Source organism: Rhinoraja longicauda, chromosome 6 (genome assembly GCF_053455715.1).
Source record: "Rhinoraja longicauda isolate Sanriku21f chromosome 6, sRhiLon1.1, whole genome shotgun sequence".
In the NCBI taxonomy this organism is placed as follows: Eukaryota; Metazoa; Chordata; class Chondrichthyes; order Rajiformes; family Arhynchobatidae; genus Rhinoraja; species Rhinoraja longicauda.
Window position 1 is genome coordinate 15,550,803 of NC_135958.1, and position 23,415 is coordinate 15,574,217.

Genomic DNA, 23,415 nt, shown 5'->3' on the forward strand with positions numbered 1-23,415 from the left:
AAATCCTCTCGCAATGAAGGCCAACATGCCATCAGCTTTCTTCACTGCCTGGTGTACCTGCATGCTTACTTTCAATGACTGATGTACAAACACACCCAGGACTCGTTGCACCTCCCCTTTTCCTAATCTGACACCATTCAGATAATAATCTGCCTTTCTGTTCTTGCCACCAAAGTGGATAACCTCACATTTACCACATTATACTGCATCTACCATGCATCTGCCCATTCACCCAACCTGTCCAAGTCACTCTGCAGCCTCATAGCATCCTCATCGCAGCTCACACTGCCACCCAGCTTTGTGTCATCCGCAAACTTGGAGATGTCACATTTAATTCCCTCGCCTAAATCGTTAATATATATTGTAAATAACTGGGGTCCTAGCACCGAGTCTTGTGGCATCCCACTGGTCACTTCTGCCATTCTGAAAAGGACCCGTTAATTTCTACTCTGCTTCCTGTCTGCCAACCAGTTCTCTATCCATGTCAATACCCTACCCCCAATGCCATGTGCTCTGATTTTGCACACTAATCTCTTGTGGGACCTTGTCAAAGGCTTTTTGAAAGTCCAGATACACCACATCCACTGGCTCTCCCTTATCCATTCTACTTGTTACATCCTCAAAAAATTCCAGAAGATTAGTCAAGCATGATTTCCTCTTCATATATCCATGCTGACTTTGACTGATCCCGTCACTGCTTTCCAAATGCGCTGCTATAACATCTTTAATAATCGATTCCAGCATCTTCCCCACTACTGATGCAGGGCAAACTGGTCTATAATTCCCTGTTTTCTCTCTCCCTCCTTTCTTAAAAAGTGGAGTTACAGTGGCTACCCTCCAGTCCAAAGGAACTGATCCAGGGTCGAGAGAACATTGGAAAATGATCACAATTTACAGGGCCACCTCCTTGAGTACTCTGGGATGCAGACCATCAGGCCCTGGAGATTTATCTGCCTTCAGTCCCAACAGTTTACCCAACATCATTTCCTGACAGTTCCTCCCTCCCACTAGATCCTCAGTCCCCTAGTATTTCTGGGAGATTGGTTCTGTCTTCACTAAGAGTCAACCAAAGTACTCGTTTAACTGGTCTGCCATTTCCTTGTTTTGCATTATAAATTCACCTGCCTCTGATTGTAAGCAACCTACTTTTGTCTTCACTAATCTTTTCCTTTTTACATATCTAAAGAATCTTTTAGAGTCAGTTTTTATATTTCCCGCAAGCTTTCTTTCATGCTCTTTTTTCCCCCCTCTTAATTAATCCCTTTGTCCTCCTCTGTTGAGTTCTAAATTTCTCCCAGTCCTCCGGTTTGCTGCATCCTCTGGCCAATTTATATGCCTTTTCCTTGGATTTAACACTATCCTTGATTTCCCTCGTGGTTGCATCATGGTTGAGCCGCCTTCCTATTTTTATTTTTTCGCCAGACAGGGATGAACAATTTTTGAAGTTCATCAATGTGGTCTTTAAATCTTTGCCATTGCATCTTCACCATCAACCCTTTAAGTATAATTTGCCAGTCTATCCTAGCCAATTCCAGTCTCATACCTTCAAAGTCTCCTTTCTTTAAGTTCAGGACCCTAGTCTCTGAATTAACCGCGTCACTCTCCATCCTAATGCAGAATTCCACCATATTAAGGTCACTGTTGCACAAGGGGCTCTGCACAACAGGATCGCTAACTAATCCTTCCTCATTACAAAGTATCTAGTCAATAGACAATAGGTGCAGGAGTAGGCCATTTGGCCCCTCGAGCCAGCACCACCATTCAATGTGATCATGGCTGATCATTCTCAATCTTAGTCATGGATGGCCTGCCCTCTAGTCGGTTCTTCTACCTATTGGTTTATAAAACCATCCCGTATACTTTCCAAGAAATCCTCCTCCTCAGCGCTGCTACCAATTTGGTTGGCCCAATCTTTCTGCAGATTAAAGTCACCCATGATAACTGCTGTACCTTTGCTACAGTCATCCCTTATTTCCTGCTTGATGCTATCCCCAACCTCACTACTGCTGTTTGGAGGTCTGTATACAACTCCAACAAGCATTTTCTGCCCTTGGCAATTTCGCAGTTCAACCCATACCGATTCTACAGCATCCAAGCTAATATCTCTCCTTGCTATTGCATTAATCTCCTCTTTAACCAGCAATCCCACCCACCTCCTCTTCCTTTCTGTCTATCCTTCCTGAATATTGAATACCCCTGCATGTTTAGTTCCCAGCCTTGGTCACCCTGAGCCGTGTCTCCGTAATTCCAACTATATCATATTCCTTAACTGCACATTCAATTCATCCACCTTATTACGAATGCTCCTCGCGTTAAAGCACAAAGCTTTCAAGTTTGTTTTTCTTATCTCCCTTCTACCTTTTGTTTCTGTCCTCCTTTTATGGCCTTCTGTCTCCTTGCATTGGTTCCCATCCCCCTGCCCTGTTAGTTTAAACGTGACCTTTCCTACACTCTCTTTCCCGTTAACTGCACGCATACACTCCCCCACTGTTTAGTTTATACCCACACGTATAGCACTAGCAAACCTGCCTGCCAGAATGTTGGTCCCCCTCCAATTAAGGTGCAACCCTTCCCTTTTGTACAGGTTACCCCTACCCCAGAAGAGATTCCAGTGATCTAGAAATCTAATCCTTGCCCCCTGCACCAACTCCTCAGCCACACATTCAGATCCCCTATCCTTGTTCCTACCCTCACTAGCACGAGGTACTGGAGGCAACCCAGAGATAACCACCCTAGAAGAGCTGCTTTTCAGCCTCCTACCTAGTTCTCTGTACTTGCGTTGCAGAACCTCCTTCCTTTTCTTCCCCACGTCATTTGTGCCTACATGTACATATTTCCATCTGCGCACCTTCCCTCTCGAAGATGTTCTGAAGTGGGTCCGAGACGTCTTGGACCCTGGCCCCAGGGAGGCAACACACCATCCTCGAGTCTCGCCTGTCGCCACAGAATCTCCTGTCCGCACCTCTGACAATGGAGTCACCCACTGCTATGGCTCTGCCTGACGTCGGTCTCGCCGGTCGAGCATCAGCGCCAGGATTCGAGTCACAGACTTGTCCGCCGCTCGGACTGGAAGTGTCGTCTGCCTCGACAGCTCCTAAGAGGGTGTACCTGTTTTCAAGAGGTACTTCCACCGAGGTCTCCTGCACTCATTTCGTCCCCTTCCTTTCCGTCTCTAACCGTCGCACCTCTTGTACTCACTGGGTGACGACCTGACTGTAGGTCCTGTCCAGGAAGCTTTTGTTTTCCCGGATGGGCCGCAGATCATCCAGCTGCTGTTCCAGTTCCCTAACTCGGTCCCTGAGGAGCTGCATCTAGACACAGTTCCCACAGGTATAGTGGTCAGTGACACCAGCAGTGCCCCCCGCTTCCCACATCCTGCAACAAACGCACTGCAATAAGTTCAAATATTTAAATTAAATTAAACACACACACAACTGATTAAATGTTTTTCTCCTCGCCGAAGACTCTTTCACCAAAGTCTCGCACTTCACCTCTCCAAGGCACTTCACCTCAACAAGGCCACTCCGCTACACCTGAATTGAATTTTATCTAATCAAGTTAACTATCCACTCAACTAATTAGGATGTCTCAGCCAATCCACTCACTCGCTGGTCTGACTGCTGCTCCTCTGCGACCTTCAGGGTAATTGCCCCGGGCTGTCTCTTGGCGCTCTTTTAAAGCTCCCAAACTTTACTCACCTTGGAGAAAGCCTTCCTTTAGCCAATCCACTCACTCGCTGGTCTGGCTGCTGCTCCTCTGCGACCTTCAAGGTTAAATGATTATTTGCCAATATGAATTCCATTCAATTGTTGATGTGATATAAAAATGACAGAAAGACGTTTGGGCATCAGAAGGTTAATGATTCACCATAATTAATTTAGTTTAGAGACACAGCGTGAAAACAGGCCGTTCGGCCACCAGTGATCATCTGTACTATTCTACACACAAGGGACAATTTACAGAAGCCAATTAACCTAAAAACCTGCATGTCTTTGGAATGTGGAGGAAACTGGAGCACCCGGAGAAATCTCACATGGTCACTGGGAGAGCGTACAAACAGTATCCGTAGTCAGGATCAAATACAGGTCTCTGGTGCTGTGCAGCAGCAACTCTACTACTGCACCACTGTACCGCCCTAGTTACCCAGTCTCTAACCTGATCTTAAAGCCACAATATTTATGTGAAGTAGTCCAGCACCATCATTCAATACCCATATCTTCTGATCACCATCGTAATTGGTATAAATGGTAATGGTAGATACAACAATAAATATGATGATGAATGTAAAAAGGCAGAATGGTGCAAAGTTGTATTGCAATTCTAAATAATGTAAAAATACTAGCAGAAATAGCAAAAGAATGTAGTGTCCTGTTGATGTAATTGGCATGAGCTTATATGGCTCACACGACGGGAATGCTATATTTGGGCCAACATGAGGTCTGAAGGTGAATAGTCCTTCTGGAAGCCGGTTATTATTGAGTAAGTGCTATTTAACTGGGAAGGCAGACATCTCCCATAACTTCACTTATGGATAGGAGAAGTAACATGAGGTAGCAATTAAGTGGAGGTTACATTTTTTTTGTGTTTGCACGTTGTGTTCTAGCTTCACTAGGTTGACACCTGATATTCTTATTTAACTAAGCTTGATGCTGCTCGTGTTATGTTCTTTTACACTCATCGTGATGTTGATAATGTGTATTTCTTTGTCAATAAATGTCCCAACTTAATAAATGGCTAACTTTTTTAATGGTTATTTCATTGTTTCAAGGTCTACCAGATAGCATACCCAAACCCACAAATTCACTGCCAACTATGACACCACGGAGACCAAAAAAACCTGAGCGTGTGCCTCCCAAAACTCCTGACCGAAAACCAGCACCCAGAGATCCTGATCTAGACAATCCTGACACTACAGATGGAACCACCCAACATCGTCCAAATATATGTGATGGCAACTTTGATAGCATGGCAATGTTGCGGGGAGAAATGTTTGTGTTTAAGGTAAAGATAGATTGCAAGTTGAGTCACTGGGATTCTGTTGTTTCATTTTTGTGCTGCTTTTCCTCAATAGGTCAGTGTACTGACATTGTAAACAACATTAAAGAGTTAACTTTAAGCGCTTTGGCACCACCCATATTGCAGTACATTATTAGCGGCAGCAAAGTCAGTTATGCTCAAGAGTCAAGAGTGTTTTATTGTCATATGTCCCACATAGAACAATGAAATTCTTACTTCCAGCAGCATAACAGAGCATGGAAACATAATACACTGTAAACAATATAATAAACAGGAAAAAAAGTTCAGTGTGTGTGTGTATATGTTTTCACTGTCACTGACATTTTCACTGTCTTTCACTAATTTCTACAGGTGTTGATAATGCAGACTGGAATAATTACAAAGCTGTTTTTCTTAAAAAATGTCAAAGAGGCAGTAATTGCAGTAATAGGATTGGAATAGCTTTTTTTTTAACCCAAAACCCAGTGCCAACAACTATGCAGCAATGAAGGCATTGTTAACACAAAGCTCACAGCATCTTACACAACAGTAATGGATCAGCAAGGATGAACTTGCTAACATGCAGTGCCACAATTAAAGGGCTACTTAAAGACTCTCTGACACGAAACCACTGTATTATTTAAGCTGCACCACAACCTTTAGGCTTGTTAGACCTTAACAAGCAGAGATAGTCTGGATAAGTAGACATGATCACAAAGAGTCATTTAGAAAGTTAAATATTTTGAGATTTTGCAAATTCAAAATTCTCTGTCTAAGTAATCTGACTCTGCTCTCTTGCCCAAACAGGGACTCTGGTTTTGGAGAGTTCGAAATAATCGAGTATTGGACAACTACCCAATGCCTATTGGCCATTTCTGGAGAGGATTACCATCCAATATTGATGCAGCATATGAACGGCATGATGGAAAATTTGTGTTTTTTAAAGGTAAGTTGGAACGAGCGTTTCATTTTTGACTGGGGAAGTGAAATGGAGAAGATCAGATTCTGCTAAAAGTTGAGTGGAGGTGTGAAGTGATATGATAGTGAATGCTTAGCACAGCAGGGTGAAACGTGTGTTGAGGCTAATATGATAATTTTCCCTTGCCTGAATAGACCATTAAACTTCCTTCTGTGTTGTATTCTTGACATTGCCTCTACTGCTACTGCCCTCCTCAGTTACTTCCAACCGCACCATCTTCACGAGAGTAGCCAGATTCTTCATGCAATAGCTAAGGAACTATAAGAGCCTCTTCCTCCTTCAGACTGCGAATGGCTGTAATGCCATTAATCAGGTGTCATTAATCTGGGATGCTGCCTTCACTCAATGCCTACTGACTACTTCCAATTTCTATTTGTGGGCTATCCCTTTAAATACTACTAAGACCTTTGGATATATACAATGAAGAATTATGAAGTCAAAATTAATTGGTTCATTCATTCTGCCCAATTTCCTTCCTGGTTTTGTCATGTAATTTGGTCTCCACTCTCACTCTGCACCTTCACCCTTCCCCACACTAACAATGCAATAATAATATTATTCTATTTATCATCAATGCTGGAGCTCCCAGCACAGGCTTCAAATGGTCAATGTCTGTTATTCCCCTTGATATAGTCTCTACCTGGGGTGGGAGCTGCTTTACGTCCTCGACATCCACCCTGGTTTGTTCTACGGAACTGGCAAAATTTGCAGCAAAGCGTCAACTACGGTACTCTGAAGCACCAATTGCCACTTTTGATTGTTGTAATTGACATACGAAAGAAGAAGTCTCTACCTTTCCTCTCTGAAACCTATGGAGTGCATTGGGTGATGATGGTGGTGATGCATCAGTTAAACTGCTGGACTCCATATCCTGAGACCTGGACTAACAATTCAGAAATCTGAGTTCAAATCCTAATATAATAGCTAGGGAAAATAAATTGATAAAAAATTTTTTTTACTGGAATAAAAAAAATATATATCTTAGTATTAATGACCATGGTATTATTGAATAGTTGTAAAAACTCATTTGGCTCATGAATGCCTTTCAGGAGAAGAAATCATTTATTTTTCCCTGGTTGGGACTCAACGTGACTCCAGACACTGAATGATCGATTAAGAAACTCAATTCTAAGGTAATTTGGGAAGGTGGCCTTGCAGTGACCAGATTCCTCCAAAAATTATTGGGATTCTTACTTTACCTGATTAAATTCTTTTAGGCCTCCTTGGGATCTCAAGCAGCATTGTCGAATTTGGAGGATTTTAAAATGAATCAGAGCTTCCTTCTCTCTACTTCTAGCTCTCTTCTTGAACATACTGGGCTTGTCTTTGCAAGCTCAGGACCAACAACAAATGTCAACCCTTTGACAGCTAGACTAGGACCATCCATCTAGCTGTCTACAAATTTCCCTTTGTTTTGTCACACTGTCCCCATTCCAATGGAAAGGCCCAAAGTAAGTGGCATAATGGACTAAGACTAAAGACAGGTGGATAATCAGAGGATATCATGAGTGAGGTTGAGGAGCATGGAGTCACAAGCCCACCCTGATATATCTGTTTGAAATTGATACCTGATTGTTGTTAGGTTAGCTGTTGAAAGCAATCTAACACATTCTGAGTAAAATGCCACACAAAGAGCCCCGTTGCATCAACAGGAAATATAAATCAGAATAGGCTTTGGCCTTTGAGTCTGCCCACCATTCAGTGACATCACGATTCATCCTTTACCTCAGCACCACTTTTACAATAGTCTCATAACCCCTGATTCCTTCAATATCTCAAAAATCTGTCCATTTCAGTGATGAATATATTTGACAATTGAACTCCATAGCTCTCTCAGGTAGTGAATTCAAAAGATTCACCACCCCTTGGGTGAAAGAATACTCTTTTGTTACTCTCCTCAATACCTAACCACTTATTTTGAGATTGCGATTGCAGGTTATAGAGTCCCCATAGAAGTTTGGCATGTTCGATGAGATCACATCTCATTTTTCCACAGAAAGTTTAATATCTCCCTATATAGTATGCTTAATCTCTCCCCAGATAACAAAACCACCATCCCGGGAATAAATCTGTTAAACCATCTATGCACTCCATCTGTATCCTTGGAAAACCAGACCTGTATACAGCTTTCCCAATGGGGTTTCACAAATGCTGTATATAATTGGAGCAAGATGTCTACAATTTACTCTAATCCTTTTGCAATAAAGGCCAACATACCACTTGCCTTCCTAACTGCTTGCTTAATCTGCATTTTAAATTTCAGTGCTTCACTTACTTACCCTGGTCCCTCCAAATAGCTGCACCTTTTCTCATTATATTCCATTTTCCATTCTCAATAAACAGTATTTTCCCATTTTTTCATCCAAAGTGAATTCTTTGAATATTATATTCCATCTGCTGTGCTTTGCCCGTTCATCTATCCCATCTTTATCCTCTCAAAACATCTCATATATTCTCCTCACAGCTCACACTGCTCACCTTTTATCATCAGCAAATTTGGATACTGAAATTAAATTCTGGAGAATGGGGCCTTTGATAACTCAAGACAGCATAGTGGTGCATCTGATAGAGCTGATGTTGTACAGCGCCAGAGACCCAGGTTCAATTCTGCCCTTGCATGCTGTTTATGTGGAATTTGCATGTTCTCCCTGTGACCGGTGGATTCATCTACATGGTTCAGTTTCCTTCCACCTCCCAAAGACATGTAGGTTTAAAGGCTAATTAGCCTCTATAAATTGCCCCCAGTGTGTGGGGCGTGAATGTAAAAGTGGGATAGCATAAAACTCGTGTCATGGGGTAATCAATGATGAACATGGTCTCAATGGGCCAAATGGCCTGTTTCTAAGCAGTGTCTTTCAATCAATCAATCAAGACATTTCCTAAATCTGAGGAACTAGGTCTGAAGAAGGGTCTCGATCCGAAACGTCACCCGTTCCTTCTCTCCAGAGATCCTGCCTGTCTGGCTGAGTTACTCCAGCTTTTTGTGTCTATCTTAGTTTTAAACCAGCATCTGCAGTTCCTTCCTACATTGATCCTTACAGCACAGGAACAATCCCTTTGGCCCACAGTGTGTCTGCCAAACATGGTGCCAAGACCAATTCTTATCTGTTGCACATAATCCATATCCCTCCCTTCCCTGCATATCCACGTCTATCCAAAAGTCCCTTAAATGCCACAATTGTATCGGCCTCCACCACACTTGGCAGTGCGTTCCAGGCATTCACCACTCTCTCTCTCTCTCTACAAAATCTGGCACCACGCATCTCCTTTAAAATTTGCTCCTCTTATTTTAAGATTATGCCCTCTCGTATTTGCTATTTCCATCTTGGGGAAAAGGTGTGACTGTCTACCTTATATATGCCTCCCATAATTTTATATGATTCTATCAGGTCTCTCCTCAGTCTCCATCCCTCCAGAAAAAATATTCCAAGTTTGTCCAATCTCTCCTTGTAGTTAATACTCCTAATCCCAGAATCCTTCTGGTAGACCTTCTCGACACCGTTTCCAAAGCCTCCACATCCTTCCTGTAAAGGGTCGACCAGAACTCCTTGCAATACTCCAAACGTGGCCTAACCAAAGCTGCATCAGGACTTCCTAACTCCTATACTCAATGCCCCGACCAATGAAGTAAGCACACCATACGCCTTCTTTACCATTCTATCTACTTGTGTTGCCACTTTCAGGGAGTTATGAACTTGGACTCTTAGATCCCTCTGCACATCAATATTGCTAATGGTCTTGTCATTAATTGTATATTTTCCCCTTGCATTCCATCTTCAAAAGCGCAACATCTCATACATGCTTGGATTGAACTCCATCTCCCATTTCTCCACCCATTTCTGTAGCTGATCTATATCCCGCTGTATACTTTGACAGCCTTCCTCGCCGTCTACAACCTCAGCAATCTTGGCGTTATCCTCAAACTTACCACCCAACCCATCTATGTTTACATCCAAGTGATTTATATATATCACAAACAACAGAGGTACCAGCACAGATCCCTGTGGAATTCCACTGGTCACAGACCTCCAGCTTTAATATTGTTCATACTCCACAGCCTTATGTGCTCCTATGAACAGCTTGTACAATTGAAATTCAAGTTGTTCATATTTCTCTGCTCAGTTCAGTTCAGTTTAGTTAAAATTGCAATTAAAGCACAAAGTATTTGTGCTATAACTCCAGGATAAGCGCTCAACTGAGAAAACCAAGCCCAAAGCCAAAGTATTATCTAACTGAATATACCAACTTATGCTAAGGACAATAAAATAACTCCGTATGCACAAAACAGTTACCTAAATGTTAACTAGCTCTTAAAAAAAACTAATCATATAGATGCAAGTATATCATTGGGGTTATCAAGGGGGCACCTCCCTTCACCGGTGTTTCATTGAGTTAGCCCCACGGCACCTTGGGAAGCCTCAACAGTTGGTTATGGTGTCCCAGAACAACTATATCAGGGCTCAAACTGGTACTAATTATTTCCTGTGGAACAACAAGCTTTCCTCCCAAATCTACCTGCATTTCCCAATCATTGGGTCCCTGTAACTGACCTAACTCATACCTGTCTGAAAACTTCCCTCCTCTACCTTTCTCTCCCTCACGGACAAAATGAATCACTGCACTCTCAGTCCTGATGCCTACTGAATTTGTGCTCCTCTCAATTGCTGCAGCTATGCACTTCAAGACCAGGTTATGCCGCCAAGTATACTGAGTCTGAGAAAGACTAGTTCTATATCCTGACAAAATATGCCTCAACGTTACCACCTCTGAACACAAGGGACATGCCGGGTTCAGACCTACCCATTGTTTAAGGTTCTGCGGTGTTGGCAGCACATCATAAATACTCCTTATAAGGAAACTTACATGATCCGCCTCCATGCATCACAGGTCCCTCCAGCTAAACCTCCTCTTTTATACACTTTCCCAGTTCATCCACTGTCCCTACTTAACCTGAGCTTCTGCCCTTACAGGGAAGTCTTTTTCCTTGGGGAAGTCCAGAACAAGGGGTCACAGTTTAAGGATAAGGGGGAAGTCTTTTAGGACCGAGATGAGAACGTTTTTTTTCACGCAGAGAGTGGTGATTCTGTGGAATTCTCTGCCACAGAAGGTAGTTGAGGCCAGTTCATTGGCTATATTTAAGAGGGAGTTAGATGTGGCCCTTGTGGCTAAAGGGATCAGGGGTTATGGAGAGAAGGCAGGTACGGGATACTGAGTTGGATGATCAGCCATGATCATATTGAATGGTGGTGCAGGCTCGAAGGGCCGAATGGCCTACTCCTGCACCTATTTTCTATGTTTCTTACACGTCTCACTGCTTCCTCCTGACGATGTACCTGCTCTACAACCAATTTTGTCCTCTCTGTTGCTGAGCCCTAAGCCTCCTTTCCCTTGCTGCACCCTACCAACAATGAATGTATGCCTCAGAGCTGCTTGTGCTTCTACTGCCTGCTTTGAGTTCCGCTTCCTCTAGTTACACTTGACACCAGATTACTAACTAAGGTATCCTTGCTCCCTGATAATTGCAACTCTAACCTCACCTTAGCACACTTAAACTCCTCTCTTAGGCTAGACAATGGTGAATGGAGAATACCTTTCCCATATAAAGTCACATGACTAAGACACTGTAGAACTCCTAACCATTTTCTAATATATGAACTAACCAATCTCTCTAACCTTTCCACCTTAGAAATTGGCACCTCATATACTGTCAATGGCCACATCAAAGTATGGAATAGCCCAAACTTCAACTTGCCTGGAAGCCCTGACTTCTCTATCCTTTCTAACCCGTCAGTAACATCTTTTCTAAGAACCTGTTCAGTGTCAACCAACTTCCTGTTATACCACCTACCCAAACTTTAACTGGTTTCTCTATTATAGCTGGGATTTCCTCTTTGTCTACATAAAATCTTTTCTCTACTACCTTTCCTCTTGCCAAAGAAATACTCTGTGATATAGACAATAGACAATAGGTGCAGGAGTAGGCTAATCGGCCCTTCGAGCCAGCACCACAATTCAATGTGATCATGGCTGATCATTCTCAATCAGTACCCCGTCCCTTCTTTCTCCCCATACCCCCTGACTCCGCTATCCTTAAGAGCTCTAGCTCTCTCTTGAATGCATTCAGAGAAATGGCCTCTAGTTTAAGACTATACTAGTCTTAATTTTCAATTTAGCCCATTTAAGATTATCAATTAGCTTGCAACTCTAACCTCTTGTATAAGCTACTGTTGTGGTCACCAAGGTCATATCATCCATATAGGCCCTGATTGGAGGGAGGCGCAGTCTGACCTGCTGTCTATCCCTGCCGATGACCCACCGTGATGCTCTAATCACTAGCTCCATCGCCATTGTAAAAGCTAATGGGGAAATAGTACACCTTGCTATAATGCTCATCTGAAGTCTCTGCCATGCTGTCGTAATGTCTGCTGTATGAAAACACATTCGGACATCTTAGAAATATGCTTTCACTAAATTTACTATCGATCCTGGAACTCAAAAGAAATCAAAAGCGCTCCAAAGAAGACTGGTACAGATCCAAACGCATTTGTCAGGTCGAAAAACACTACATGCAATTACTTTATTGTCATGTGTACCGAGGTACAGTGAAAAGCTTTTATTTTCATTTTAGCTACCTTATGGCGAGTCTGGAGGCTCGTTCTTTGTTGAAGAAGTTTATTGCGACAGCAATATTCGATCACAAAGTTTACATAACGAGATTACAGACAACCATTAAAACTAACTGTTCTCTTCGAAGAAGTCTCTCAACTGACTCCTTTAGGCGCCAAAGCCGCACGTGACCACGCTGTCCAATCAGCAATCTCACTCCCTGGACCAATCCCTACGGTCGCACCCACATGTGACCTCGCTGGCCAATCTGAGGGTTCGGCATCTAGGACCACTCTCTCTGGTCGCTACATGACCCCCCCCAGAACCCGAGGTACGGAACCTAGCAGGGAGCCGGATTTCGCGACCAGAACGAGTAAGGAGAGGGGCAGCCGGAACCACAGGAGCAGGGGGTTCTGGACTGGGTGGAACTGCAGGAGCGGGGGGTCCGGGACCGGGTGGAGCTGCAGGAGGACGGCCTCGCCGAGGTGGTTGACCGACCAGGACAGGGCTGTCCGGATCCAAGTGCGCAGGTTTAAGCCTGGACACCGAGACGAGTTCACTCCTGCCGCCCACATCCAAGGTGAAGGTGACCGTCCCTTTACGCAAAACCCGGAACGGCCCTTCATAGACCCTCTGCAACGGGGCACGATGGGCATCCCTACGCAGAAATACAAACTCACAGTCCTTCAGGGCAGGGGGTTCATGCACCATGAGACACCTGTGACGCGAAGTCGGAACCGGGGCCAGGGAACCTACGCGTGCCCGGAGTGATGCTAACACTGAGGGAACTGAGGGCAGCTGGCCAGAGGACTCCGGCAGAAAATCTCCGGGTACTCGAAGTGGCGAGCCATATACTAGCTCCGCGGACGAAGCACCGAGATCCTGCTTAGGAGCGATCCGGATGCCCAAAAGGACCCAGGGAAGTTGGCCTACCCAGTCCAGGCCCTCCAGCCGCGCACTGAGGGCCGCCTTGAGTTGTCGGTGGAACCTCTCCACGAGCCCATTAGCCTGAGGGTGGTACGCCGTGGTGTGTTGCAACCGGGAGCCGTACAGCTCTGCTAGCGTGGCCCAGAGGGTAGAGTTGAACTGTGGCCCCCTGTCGGTGGTGATAACAGACGGAACCCCAAAACGGGCCACCCAATGGAGGGCCAGGACTCTGGCACAAAAGGTATCTGACAATGGGAAAGCTTCCGGCCACCGGGTGAACCTATCCACCACCGTGAGCAGATGGGTGTAGCCCCGGGAGGAAGGTAAAGGTCCGACTAAATCCACATGAATGTGTAAACAAACGGACCGCTGGGACCTCGAACTCTTGTACTGGGGGCTGGACATGGCGTTGGACTTTAGCGGTCTGGCAGGGAATGCAGGAACGGGCCCAAGCAGCTACCTGCTTTCGCAGGCCATGCCACACAAACCGAGCGGCCACTAAGGCAAAGGTGGAGCGAATGGACGGGTGCGCCAGCCCGTGAATGGCATCAAATACCCGGCGCTGAAGGGAGGGCGGCACCACCGGCCTGGGACGGGGGAGGGAAACATCACACCAGACTTTTGTGCCCACAGGCCACCTGAGCCAACTTCAACCCTGAAGTGGCGGACTGGTATGCCGAGGCGGTGTCCGCCAGGAGCTGTGCCTCCGCAAGTTCCTGGGGATCCACCTCGCAGTCCACCGCTGAAATGGGGGAGACAGCAGGCCGAGACAGGGCGTCAGCAACGGCATTAAGCTTACCCGCGACATGACGGACGTCGGTGGTAAACTCAGAGATCGCAGTCAGGTGCCGCTGCTGGCGGGCCGACCATGGGTCGGACAATTTGGAAAAAGCAAAAGTTAACGGTTTATGGTCCGTAAAGGCCACAAACGGGCGGCCTTCTAGGAAATACCTAAAGTGACGGACAGCTAAGTAGAGAGCCAGAAGCTCTCGATCAAAGGCGCTATATTTCAGCTCAGCCTAACTCAGTTGCCGGCTGAGAAATGCCAAGGGCCGCCAAAGGCCACCGACCTGCTGTTCCAAAACACCGCCCACCGCCACGTCAGACGCATCAACTGTCAGGGACGTGGGGGTGGAGGGGCTTGGGTGGACCAGCATGGTGGCGTCTGCCAAAGCCGCCTTAGCTGCTGTAAAAGCCGACTCCGCGGCCGAGGACCATACCAGCTCTACAGGTTTACCCGCGAGACACTGGAAGAGCGGGCGCATGACCCGTGCTGCTGCCGGGACGAACCTATGGTAGAAGTTTACCATGCCCACGAACTCTTGCAGACCCTTCACTGTGGTGGGCCGTGGGAATGCACGGATAGCCTCCACCTTCTCGGGCAAAGGGGTGGCGCCGGCAGGGGTGATTCTGTGCCCTAAAAAATCGAGAGAATGGAGGCCAAATTGACACTTGGAGGGTTGGATGATGAGCCCGTGGTCTTGGAGCCGCTGGAATACAGTCCGCAAGTGGACCAGGTGTTCCTGCTCCGAGGGGCTGGCGACCAGGATATCATCTAAATAAATGAACACAAAAGGCAAACCTCGACCAACACGGTCCATGAGTCGCTGGAAGACCTGTGCCGCATTCTTTAAACCGAAAGGCATGCGCAACCATTCGAACAACCCGAACGGAGTAATCGTGACAGTTTTTGGTATGTCTTCCGGACGCACAGGGATCTGGTGGTAGCCCCGCACCAAATCGATCTTGGAGAACACCACGGCACCTTCCAGCCCAGACGAGAAGTCCTGGAGGTGCAGTATGAGGTAGCGGTCGGCCGTGGTGTCGGCATGGAGGCGCCGGTAATCGCCGCATGGTCTCCACCCCCCAGATGCTTTGGAGACCATATGCAATGGCGAGGCCCACGGGCTGTCGGACTGACGGACAATGCCCATTTCTTCCATCTTCCTGAATTCTGCCCGCGCCACCACCAGCTTGTCGGGTGGTAACCTCCGGGCCCGAGCAAAAACGGGTGGGCCCTCGGTGCGGATGTGGTGGACCACGCCGTGCCTGGCCGAAGGGGTGTCGAACAGTTGGACGAGCAGCTCTGGAAACTCCGCCAGGACCTCAGCGTACGTGTCGGGGGCCGCGATGACGGCCTGGACAGTCGGGCTGGGCGGGGTGGCTGCCGGCGGAGCGTCGGGCTCATCGCTGCTGGCGGATGGTCAGAGGTCGTTACCACGGATATCAGGGACTAGTGAAAAGGCCCAGAGGAAATCTGCACCTAGGATCGCCTGGCCGACGTCCGCGATAATGAATGGCCATTCGTACGTGCGGATGCCTAAAGCCAGGGACATTGTCCACGTACCGTACGTGCGGATGGGGCTGCCGTTTACCGCGATGAGGGTAGGACCTGGTCTCGAGGCCGGTCGGCGGTACGATATTGACTATGGCTCCCGTGTCCACCAAAAATTCTGTGTCCGTGAATCGGTCTCGGACGTAGAGACGTCGGTTCTGGCCAATCGCAACCGCCTCTATGTACGATCGGCCGAGGCATTTCCCGAGAAGGTACAAGGTGAGCAGCAGTTGCGGGATTCTCCACCCCATCGTAGACGGTAATAGCACCAGCCGCGCTTGTGCGGATCCTTTTGGCGGGCTTTTGGAGAATTGGCGGGAGACAGCGGCGCCATCTTTATGCCGCTGTGGCGCAGCCGCTGATGTCGAGACCTTGTTGATCGAACTGCTTCTTTTTGATTTGGACGCCATGAGCGCATCAGCTTTTTCTGCATATGCCACGGGGTCCTTAAAAGAACAACCCGTGAGCATGAGTTTGACATCTTCGGGAAGCTTCTCTCGGAATGCCTGCTCGAACATGAGGCAATCCGTGTGTTCACCTACTAGCGCTAACATTTCAGCCATGAGAACTGACGGCAGCTGATCTCCGAGATCCGGTAGGTGCATAAGCCTCTTAGCTCGGTCATGCCTACTGAACCCGAAGGTTCGTAGTAACAGTGCCTTCATGGCCTCGTACTTGTCTTCTGCGGGAGGGTTGACGATGAACCGCATCACCCGTGTGGTCGTCTCCGGCGGTAGAGCGCTGACGAGGTAGTAGTATTTCGTCGCATCTGCCGAGATGTTTCTTAAGTGAAACTGGGCTTCGGTATGGACAAACCAAGATTGTGGTTGATGTGCCCAAAACGACGGAAGGTGAACGCTGACCGCGCTTAGCTCCGGTGCGCCGGGCATAGAAGCCAAAAACGAGGCGTCGTGTTCGCTCATGGTCGGTGATCGGCTGGATCACGTCGGGGTCACCAATATGGCGTGTCTGGAGGCTCGTTCTTTGTTGAAGAAGTTTATTGCGACAGCAATATTCGATCACAAAGTTTAGATAACGAGATTACAGACAACCATTAAACTAACTGTTCTCTTCGAAGACGTCTCTCAACTGACTCCATTAGGCGCCAAAGCCGCACGTGACCACACTGTCCAATCAGCGATCTCACTCCCTGGACCAATCCCTACGGTCGCACCCACACGTGACCTCGCTGGCCAATCTGAGGGTTCGACATCTAGGACCACTCTCTATGGTCGCTACAACCTGGTCTTTACAGATGAGGAGGAAAGAGTTCCTCTCATTTGATTTATATTTCCTTCTACCAGTGCCCCAAGCAGAGCAGTTAAGAGAACAATTTTGGGAGTAACCAACAGTAACATTATTTTTAAAAAGTAATTCTTTAATCTTTGACCTTGAATCTTTTTCTTTATATCAACACGAATTACCCGTAGGTGGGAAGTGAGCCCATTATTTTGGAAAGTTTTGGTATAAAATTCAGGAAAATGTATGTTTATTGTACAATTTGCCTTTGTTTCCGTACTTCCCAAACATAAACACAGAACAGCTGTGGGTGATGCAGCTTGTACATCACATGAATATTCACAGAAGGCTGTTTACAAATTCCATTTCCTTACAAGCACACACTCTGTTTGTGTGGAGCTATACAGCATGTGGATGGAGCTATTGCCTTTGCCAAAGCCAAACTTGGACATATGCAAGCTGTGGAAATTAAACCCAGTTTAGCAATTTCATAGATCCAGAATTAAGTGTTTAGGAAAGTCACCACTACTGTGAATGATAAACAGGAAACATTTTAATTTTCAGCATTGAAGAGATACTAATTTGTGACTGTATATAACCTCAACAAACAATAATGTGTATCTTCATTTGGAAAAATGTTATGCAACTTAATGCCTGGATGGGATTCAATGATTCAATTCCTTTTCATGCCAATTAAAGAGTTCTCATTGCACATGTGAAAGATTCAGAGCAGCATGTTGCCTGTGTCTCTATCGCTGCTGTCCAAAAGCTAATTTTAATATCCAAATTTAAATGAACTTTATAGGCCTGATATTATTGGTGCCCTACTCTGGTGACGGAGATTCAGCAGTGCAGTGTTTTTGGCTGCCAGTCTGCTTTCAAATCATGAAGAAATCTTATTTTACCAGTCAGCAGAAGACAAGAGTTACACTACCACCTGCACTGGATCTTTATGATAGTTTATCCTGTGTTCAATCCCAAAAAATTGATGTTTGTCTACTTGGAATAATATTCACCACAGAGAATCATGGCATAACAATTAGACAACTAGTACACTGCTGTGGTATACTTATCTTATGTATTCCATTTGTAGATTGGTTTATTTCAGTTCAAAACCTAGCATCGCTAAGTGGGATACATTTTACGCGGAGCAGCATTCAAACTGTCAGAATGGCCCCAAGAATGTTAAACACTGGTTCCTCTAAATTAGAATATAGTACATAGAACAGTACAGCATAGAAACAGGCCCTTCAGCCCATAATGTCCATGCTAAATATGATCCCAAGTTCAACTAAGCTCCACGTGATCCACAACCATTCATTCCGTATACCTATCCAAAACTCTCTTGAATGTCTCTATTGTATCTGCCTGTACAGAACAGCACACGATACTCCAAATGCAGCCTAATGAAACGTTAAAGCATCAACATGTCTTCATGATTCTTATATTCTTATATTCAATGGCCCGACTTATGTAGCCAAACACACAATATGCCTTCTTTATCACTCAATCTACTTGTGTAACCAGTTTCAGGAGCTATAGACTTGGACCCCAAGATCCCTTTGCACATTATTGCTATTAAGAGGTCCTGCCATTATCTGCGTATTTTCCCCTTACATAGGGCGGCACGGTAGCGCAGCGGTAGAGTTGCTGCTTTACAGCGAATGCAGCGCCGGAGACTCAGGTTCGATCCTGACTACGGGTGCTGCACTGTAAGGAGTTTGTACGTTCTCCCCGTGACCTGCGTGGGTTTTCTCCGAGATCTTCGGTTTCCTCCCACACTCCAAAGACGTACAGGTATGTAGGTTAATTGACTGGGTAAATGTAAAAAATTGTCCCTAGTGGGTGTAGGATAGTGTTAATGTGCGGGGATCGCTGGGCGGCGCGGACTTGGTGGGCCGAAAAGGCCTGTTTCCGCGCTGTATATATATGATATGATATGATATATTTGTCCTCTGAAAGTGCTTGGATTAAACTTCATATGCCATTTCTCCACCCGTTTCTGTAACTGAGCTGTATCCGGCTGCATACTTTGCCAGTCTTCCTCACTTTCCACAACTCCATCAATTGTGGTGTCGTCTGCATTCTTACTAACCAATCCATCTACATTCATGTCCAAGTCGTTTATATATATCACAAACAACAAAGTTGGCAGCATCCCAGATCTCTGTGGAACTTCACTGGTCACAGACCTCCAACCAGAATAACACCACAACCTTCTGATTTCTATGTAAGCCAGTTGTGAATCTAAAGGACCAGCACGATGGTGCAACGGTAGATTTGCTGCCTTACAGCATTTGCAGCGCCAGAGACCCGGGCGTGATCCCGATTACGGGTGCTGTCTGTATGGAGTTTGTACCTGCGTGAGTTTTCTCCAAGATCTTCGGTTTCCTCCCACACTCCAAAGATGTACAGGATTGTAGGTTAATTGGCTACTTGGTATAAGTGAAAATTATCCCTGGTGTGCGTAGATAGTGATAATGTGTGGGAATCGCTGGTCGGTGCGGACTCGGTGGGCTGAAGAGCCTGTTTCTCTAAACTAAACTAAACTAAACTTACCATGGATTCCATTCATCTTAATCTTCTGGATCAGACTACCATGCAGGCCTTTATTAGAAATCATTTTTGTTTGATGCACTGAATATGTGTTCCATATATGATGCTACGGATCAACTGGATCATCTGCAAAGTATCGTGAATTTGGCCAAAGATACCTAACAGCGCTAAGGGCAACGCACCCAGAATTGTGCATTGAAACAGTACCTGAGTAGTGAAACAAGCCTATGAGATTGTGACTGCTTTGTCATTACTGCATTGATCAATGGCAAGAACATGCACCAGTTTTTAAGATTATTGGGGCCACACTGGCAATTTGAACATGAAACCTTAAAGGAAATTTCTACATGATAGCCACAGAACCACTGCATGAGAGGCTGCTATGATGGCTTGGATAAAGGACACGGAGATCTCCCCATCACATGGTCATCTGCCCTTACTGAGGTCTAAGCTGTGACTTGTCCCATATTACCATGATGTGTGATTGATCTAGGATTGTAGAATATAATTCTGTTGTGATTTGTATCAATAGTTTGTGAAGAGTTATAAAACAGCCTTTAATGGGATCTCCATTATCCTGAGCATTGAAAACTGAGGCTAGTAGAAGCTGTGTGCAAGAAAGCGATATTCCAATACAGGGCCCTTTAACTTGCATCACAGTTTCAATCCCTGTGTAATGTGCTCTTAGTTTTTTAGTGAGTGTTCAATGAACATTATTGGTTGCAATCAAAAGCTCTAATTTATTCCGTTAATGAAGGAAATGTACTAAGGTGATTTGCGCACAGCATTGTCAGGGCCAATTTCCTAATGGACTCAATTTTGCTTTGTGCACAACGTGTGGAAGAGAAATGTTTGCTTATGGATCCATTTTCTAGACTGGTATGTTTAAATACTGCCTGTAATGGGAAGGGAGACCTGCAGAACAGCCGCATTTCACTTCTGGTTCTAGGAGATATTGTTTCCAAAAGCTACCCCGAGCAGACTTTAGACATGAACTGGTCAGATTGTGCCAATACAAATGAATGTTAAAATCGTTTGTTAAAACCACTCTGTATTTGCTACGTACAGAACTACTTTAAGCACTAATGCATTTTGCCATTTCACAACTGCTTACTGGAGGGCTCACCAAGTACCAGCTCCTGAGACACTGATGACTCTCCAGAACCAAAGCGAATTCCACTATTCATGGCACCTCACCTAGTCTAGACTCCTGGTCTTGCCAAAGAATGTAATTGCAACTGCAGTCATGAACCATGAGGAATTTATTAGGCATACCATAAGAATCCACCAGACGTGATTCCAGTGCCTATGATTTTGTGGTACAAAATCAACTTGCCATTTATCAGTCTTTTAGTTTAGTTTAGTATATTCTCAGGTACTACAGTGAAAAGCATTTTTGTTGCATGCTATCCAATCAAAGTCCTGATAAGATTGTGTAGAAAAGGAACCTCAGATGCTGTTTTATACCAAAGGTAGACACAAAGTGCTAGAGAACACAGAGGGTCATGCAGCATCTCTAGAGAAAAGGGTGAACCACCGTGAGGGGGGGAGGGGAGGAGGAAGAACAACGGAGGACCTGGCGTGGGGGGAATAGTCAAATATGACTATTTGCATACCTTGGTTATGCAAGCAAAGAATTTCACTGTGCCTTGTCATATGTGACAATAAAGTATTCAATCAACGGAAAGTTCAGTTTAGTTTAGAGATACAGTGCAGAAACGATCACTTCGGCCCACTGTGTCCATGCTGACCAGTGATCATCAATACTATCCTTCACACACTAGGGACCATTTACAAATTTACCAAGCCAATTAACTTACAAACCCGTACATCTTTGGAGTGTGGGAAGATACTGGAGCTCCCGGAGAGACTATACATGATTACAGTGTACAGTCTGAATTTTGTCGAGGTCTTGCACCATGCAGGCACGGACTGCTTTATTTGTTGAGTGGTTACAAATGGAATAGAACATTACGCAATTATCCGTGAACATCATTTGCGCAGCGGTAGAGTTGCTGCTTTACAGCGAATGCAGCGCCGGAGACTCAGGTTCGATCCTGACTACGGGTGCTGCACTGTAAGGAGTTTGTACGTTCTCCCCGTGACCTGCGTGGGTTTTCTCCGAGATCTTCGGTTTCCTCCCACACTCCAAAGACGTACAGGTATGTAGGTTAATTGGCTGGGTAAATGTAAAAATTGTCCCTAGTGGGTGTAGGATAGTGTTAATGTACGGGGATCACTGGGCGGCACGGACTTGGAGGGCCGAAAAGGCCTGTTTCCGGCTGTAGATATATGATATGATATGATGATATGATGAAGGCATTGATAAAACTATTAAGGATAGTTGAGCTGAAAACAACTTTGCTGAGGAACTACTATAATGATGGCCTGAAGCTCACATCATCCTAACATGAGTGCTCTGTAGCAGAACTGGACTATAATCCTGTTCGCTGATACGTTGATACAGGAGCCACCCTTTAGGTGTCAGGTGACTAACCCCATTGCATTTCTTCTGTTAAAGTATCCTACACCTCCATCAAATGCCAGATGTGACTGTTGGGTGGAGTCTTTGGCAGCCAAGCCTAGGACTGACCTCTGCTCAATGCAGCTAAGTTTGATGGCATGTTAGAGTTTCCTGCAACTTTGTTGAGGCAAGAATAGTTTAATTTAGTTTAGAGATACAACATGGAGGTAGGCCCTTCGGCCCACCGAGTCCACGGGGAGCAGCGCTCACCCATACACTAGTTCTAACAATGCCTGCTATGGATCCCGTCGATGATGGAGAGGTCAGTCTCTATGATGGACCGAACAGTATCTACCATTCACTGTAATCTTCATTCCTTGGGTGTTCGTATTGCTAAATCAAGTCGTGATGCTACCTGTCAATATGCTCTCTATCATGCACTTGTCGAAGTTCAAGAGAGTATTCATCGAGTTTCAACTACTGTGTGGAGTTCCTGATAAAAGTTGTGTTTTGTGGGTCCCATTATATTCTTGAATCTTTGCATTAAGCAGACAGAATTTCATTCTTCCATTTTGGGATATATGACAATAAAACATTCTTGACTCTTGACAGTATATCAATTGAATGCATATCTTCTTTCCCAATTGAATTTATTGGCCTATATGTTGTCTTAAAAGAGATAAGAATTCATATTCATTCATATTCAAAAGTAAATAGAACTTTTCTTTCATTTGCAGGTGACAAATTCTGGCTGTTCCATGAAGCAATGTTGGAGCCAGGTTACCCCCGTCATCTAGTGGACCTTGGTGCTGGAATGCCTCCTGGTGGAATTGATGCAGCCATTTGGTGGGAAATTACTGGTCAGACTTATTTCTTCAAAGGCGACAGGTCAGCTTTAAGTTATGTTACCTTTTTCATTTTACTACAGGACAACTTATGTTTTAATTTTGTTCCTATTAATAATCTCTACACCTATCCTTTCTGGTTTGATAGAATCAGTACTAGATCATTTTTAACCGTTCACCAAACTCAGGGCAACCACACAAGCAGATGTAGAGCCCTTTTTTCTTATGGACTATGAGATATTCAGCTAAATACCCTTTAGTTTATGCAGAAACGAGGAACTGTAGATGCTGGTTTACACAAGAGGACACAAAGTGCTGGAATAATTCTGGAGTAACTCAGCGGGTCAGGCAACATCTCTGAAGAACACGGATAGGTGATGTTTTGGGTCAGGACCATTCCTCAGACTGTATATCGGTTGGGGAGTAAAGAAAGTTGAGAGAGAGGAGAGGGCATACTTTAGTTTATGCT

At 45.3% G+C, this 23,415-nt stretch overlaps 1 protein-coding gene across 1 annotated transcript in view; it reads left to right on the forward strand.

Moving 5' to 3' along the window:
* LOC144594265 (matrix metalloproteinase-15-like) overlaps positions 1 to 23,415 on the forward strand; it is a 66,642-nt gene that overhangs the window by 37,481 nt on the left and 5,746 nt on the right. Inside the window, exons 6-8 of the mRNA XM_078400531.1 lie at positions 4,769 to 5,001; positions 5,803 to 5,941; positions 22,839 to 22,989. Coding sequence (XP_078256657.1) covers positions 4,769 to 5,001; positions 5,803 to 5,941; positions 22,839 to 22,989 — 523 coding nt within the window. The remainder of the gene's footprint in view (positions 1 to 4,768; positions 5,002 to 5,802; positions 5,942 to 22,838; positions 22,990 to 23,415) is intronic.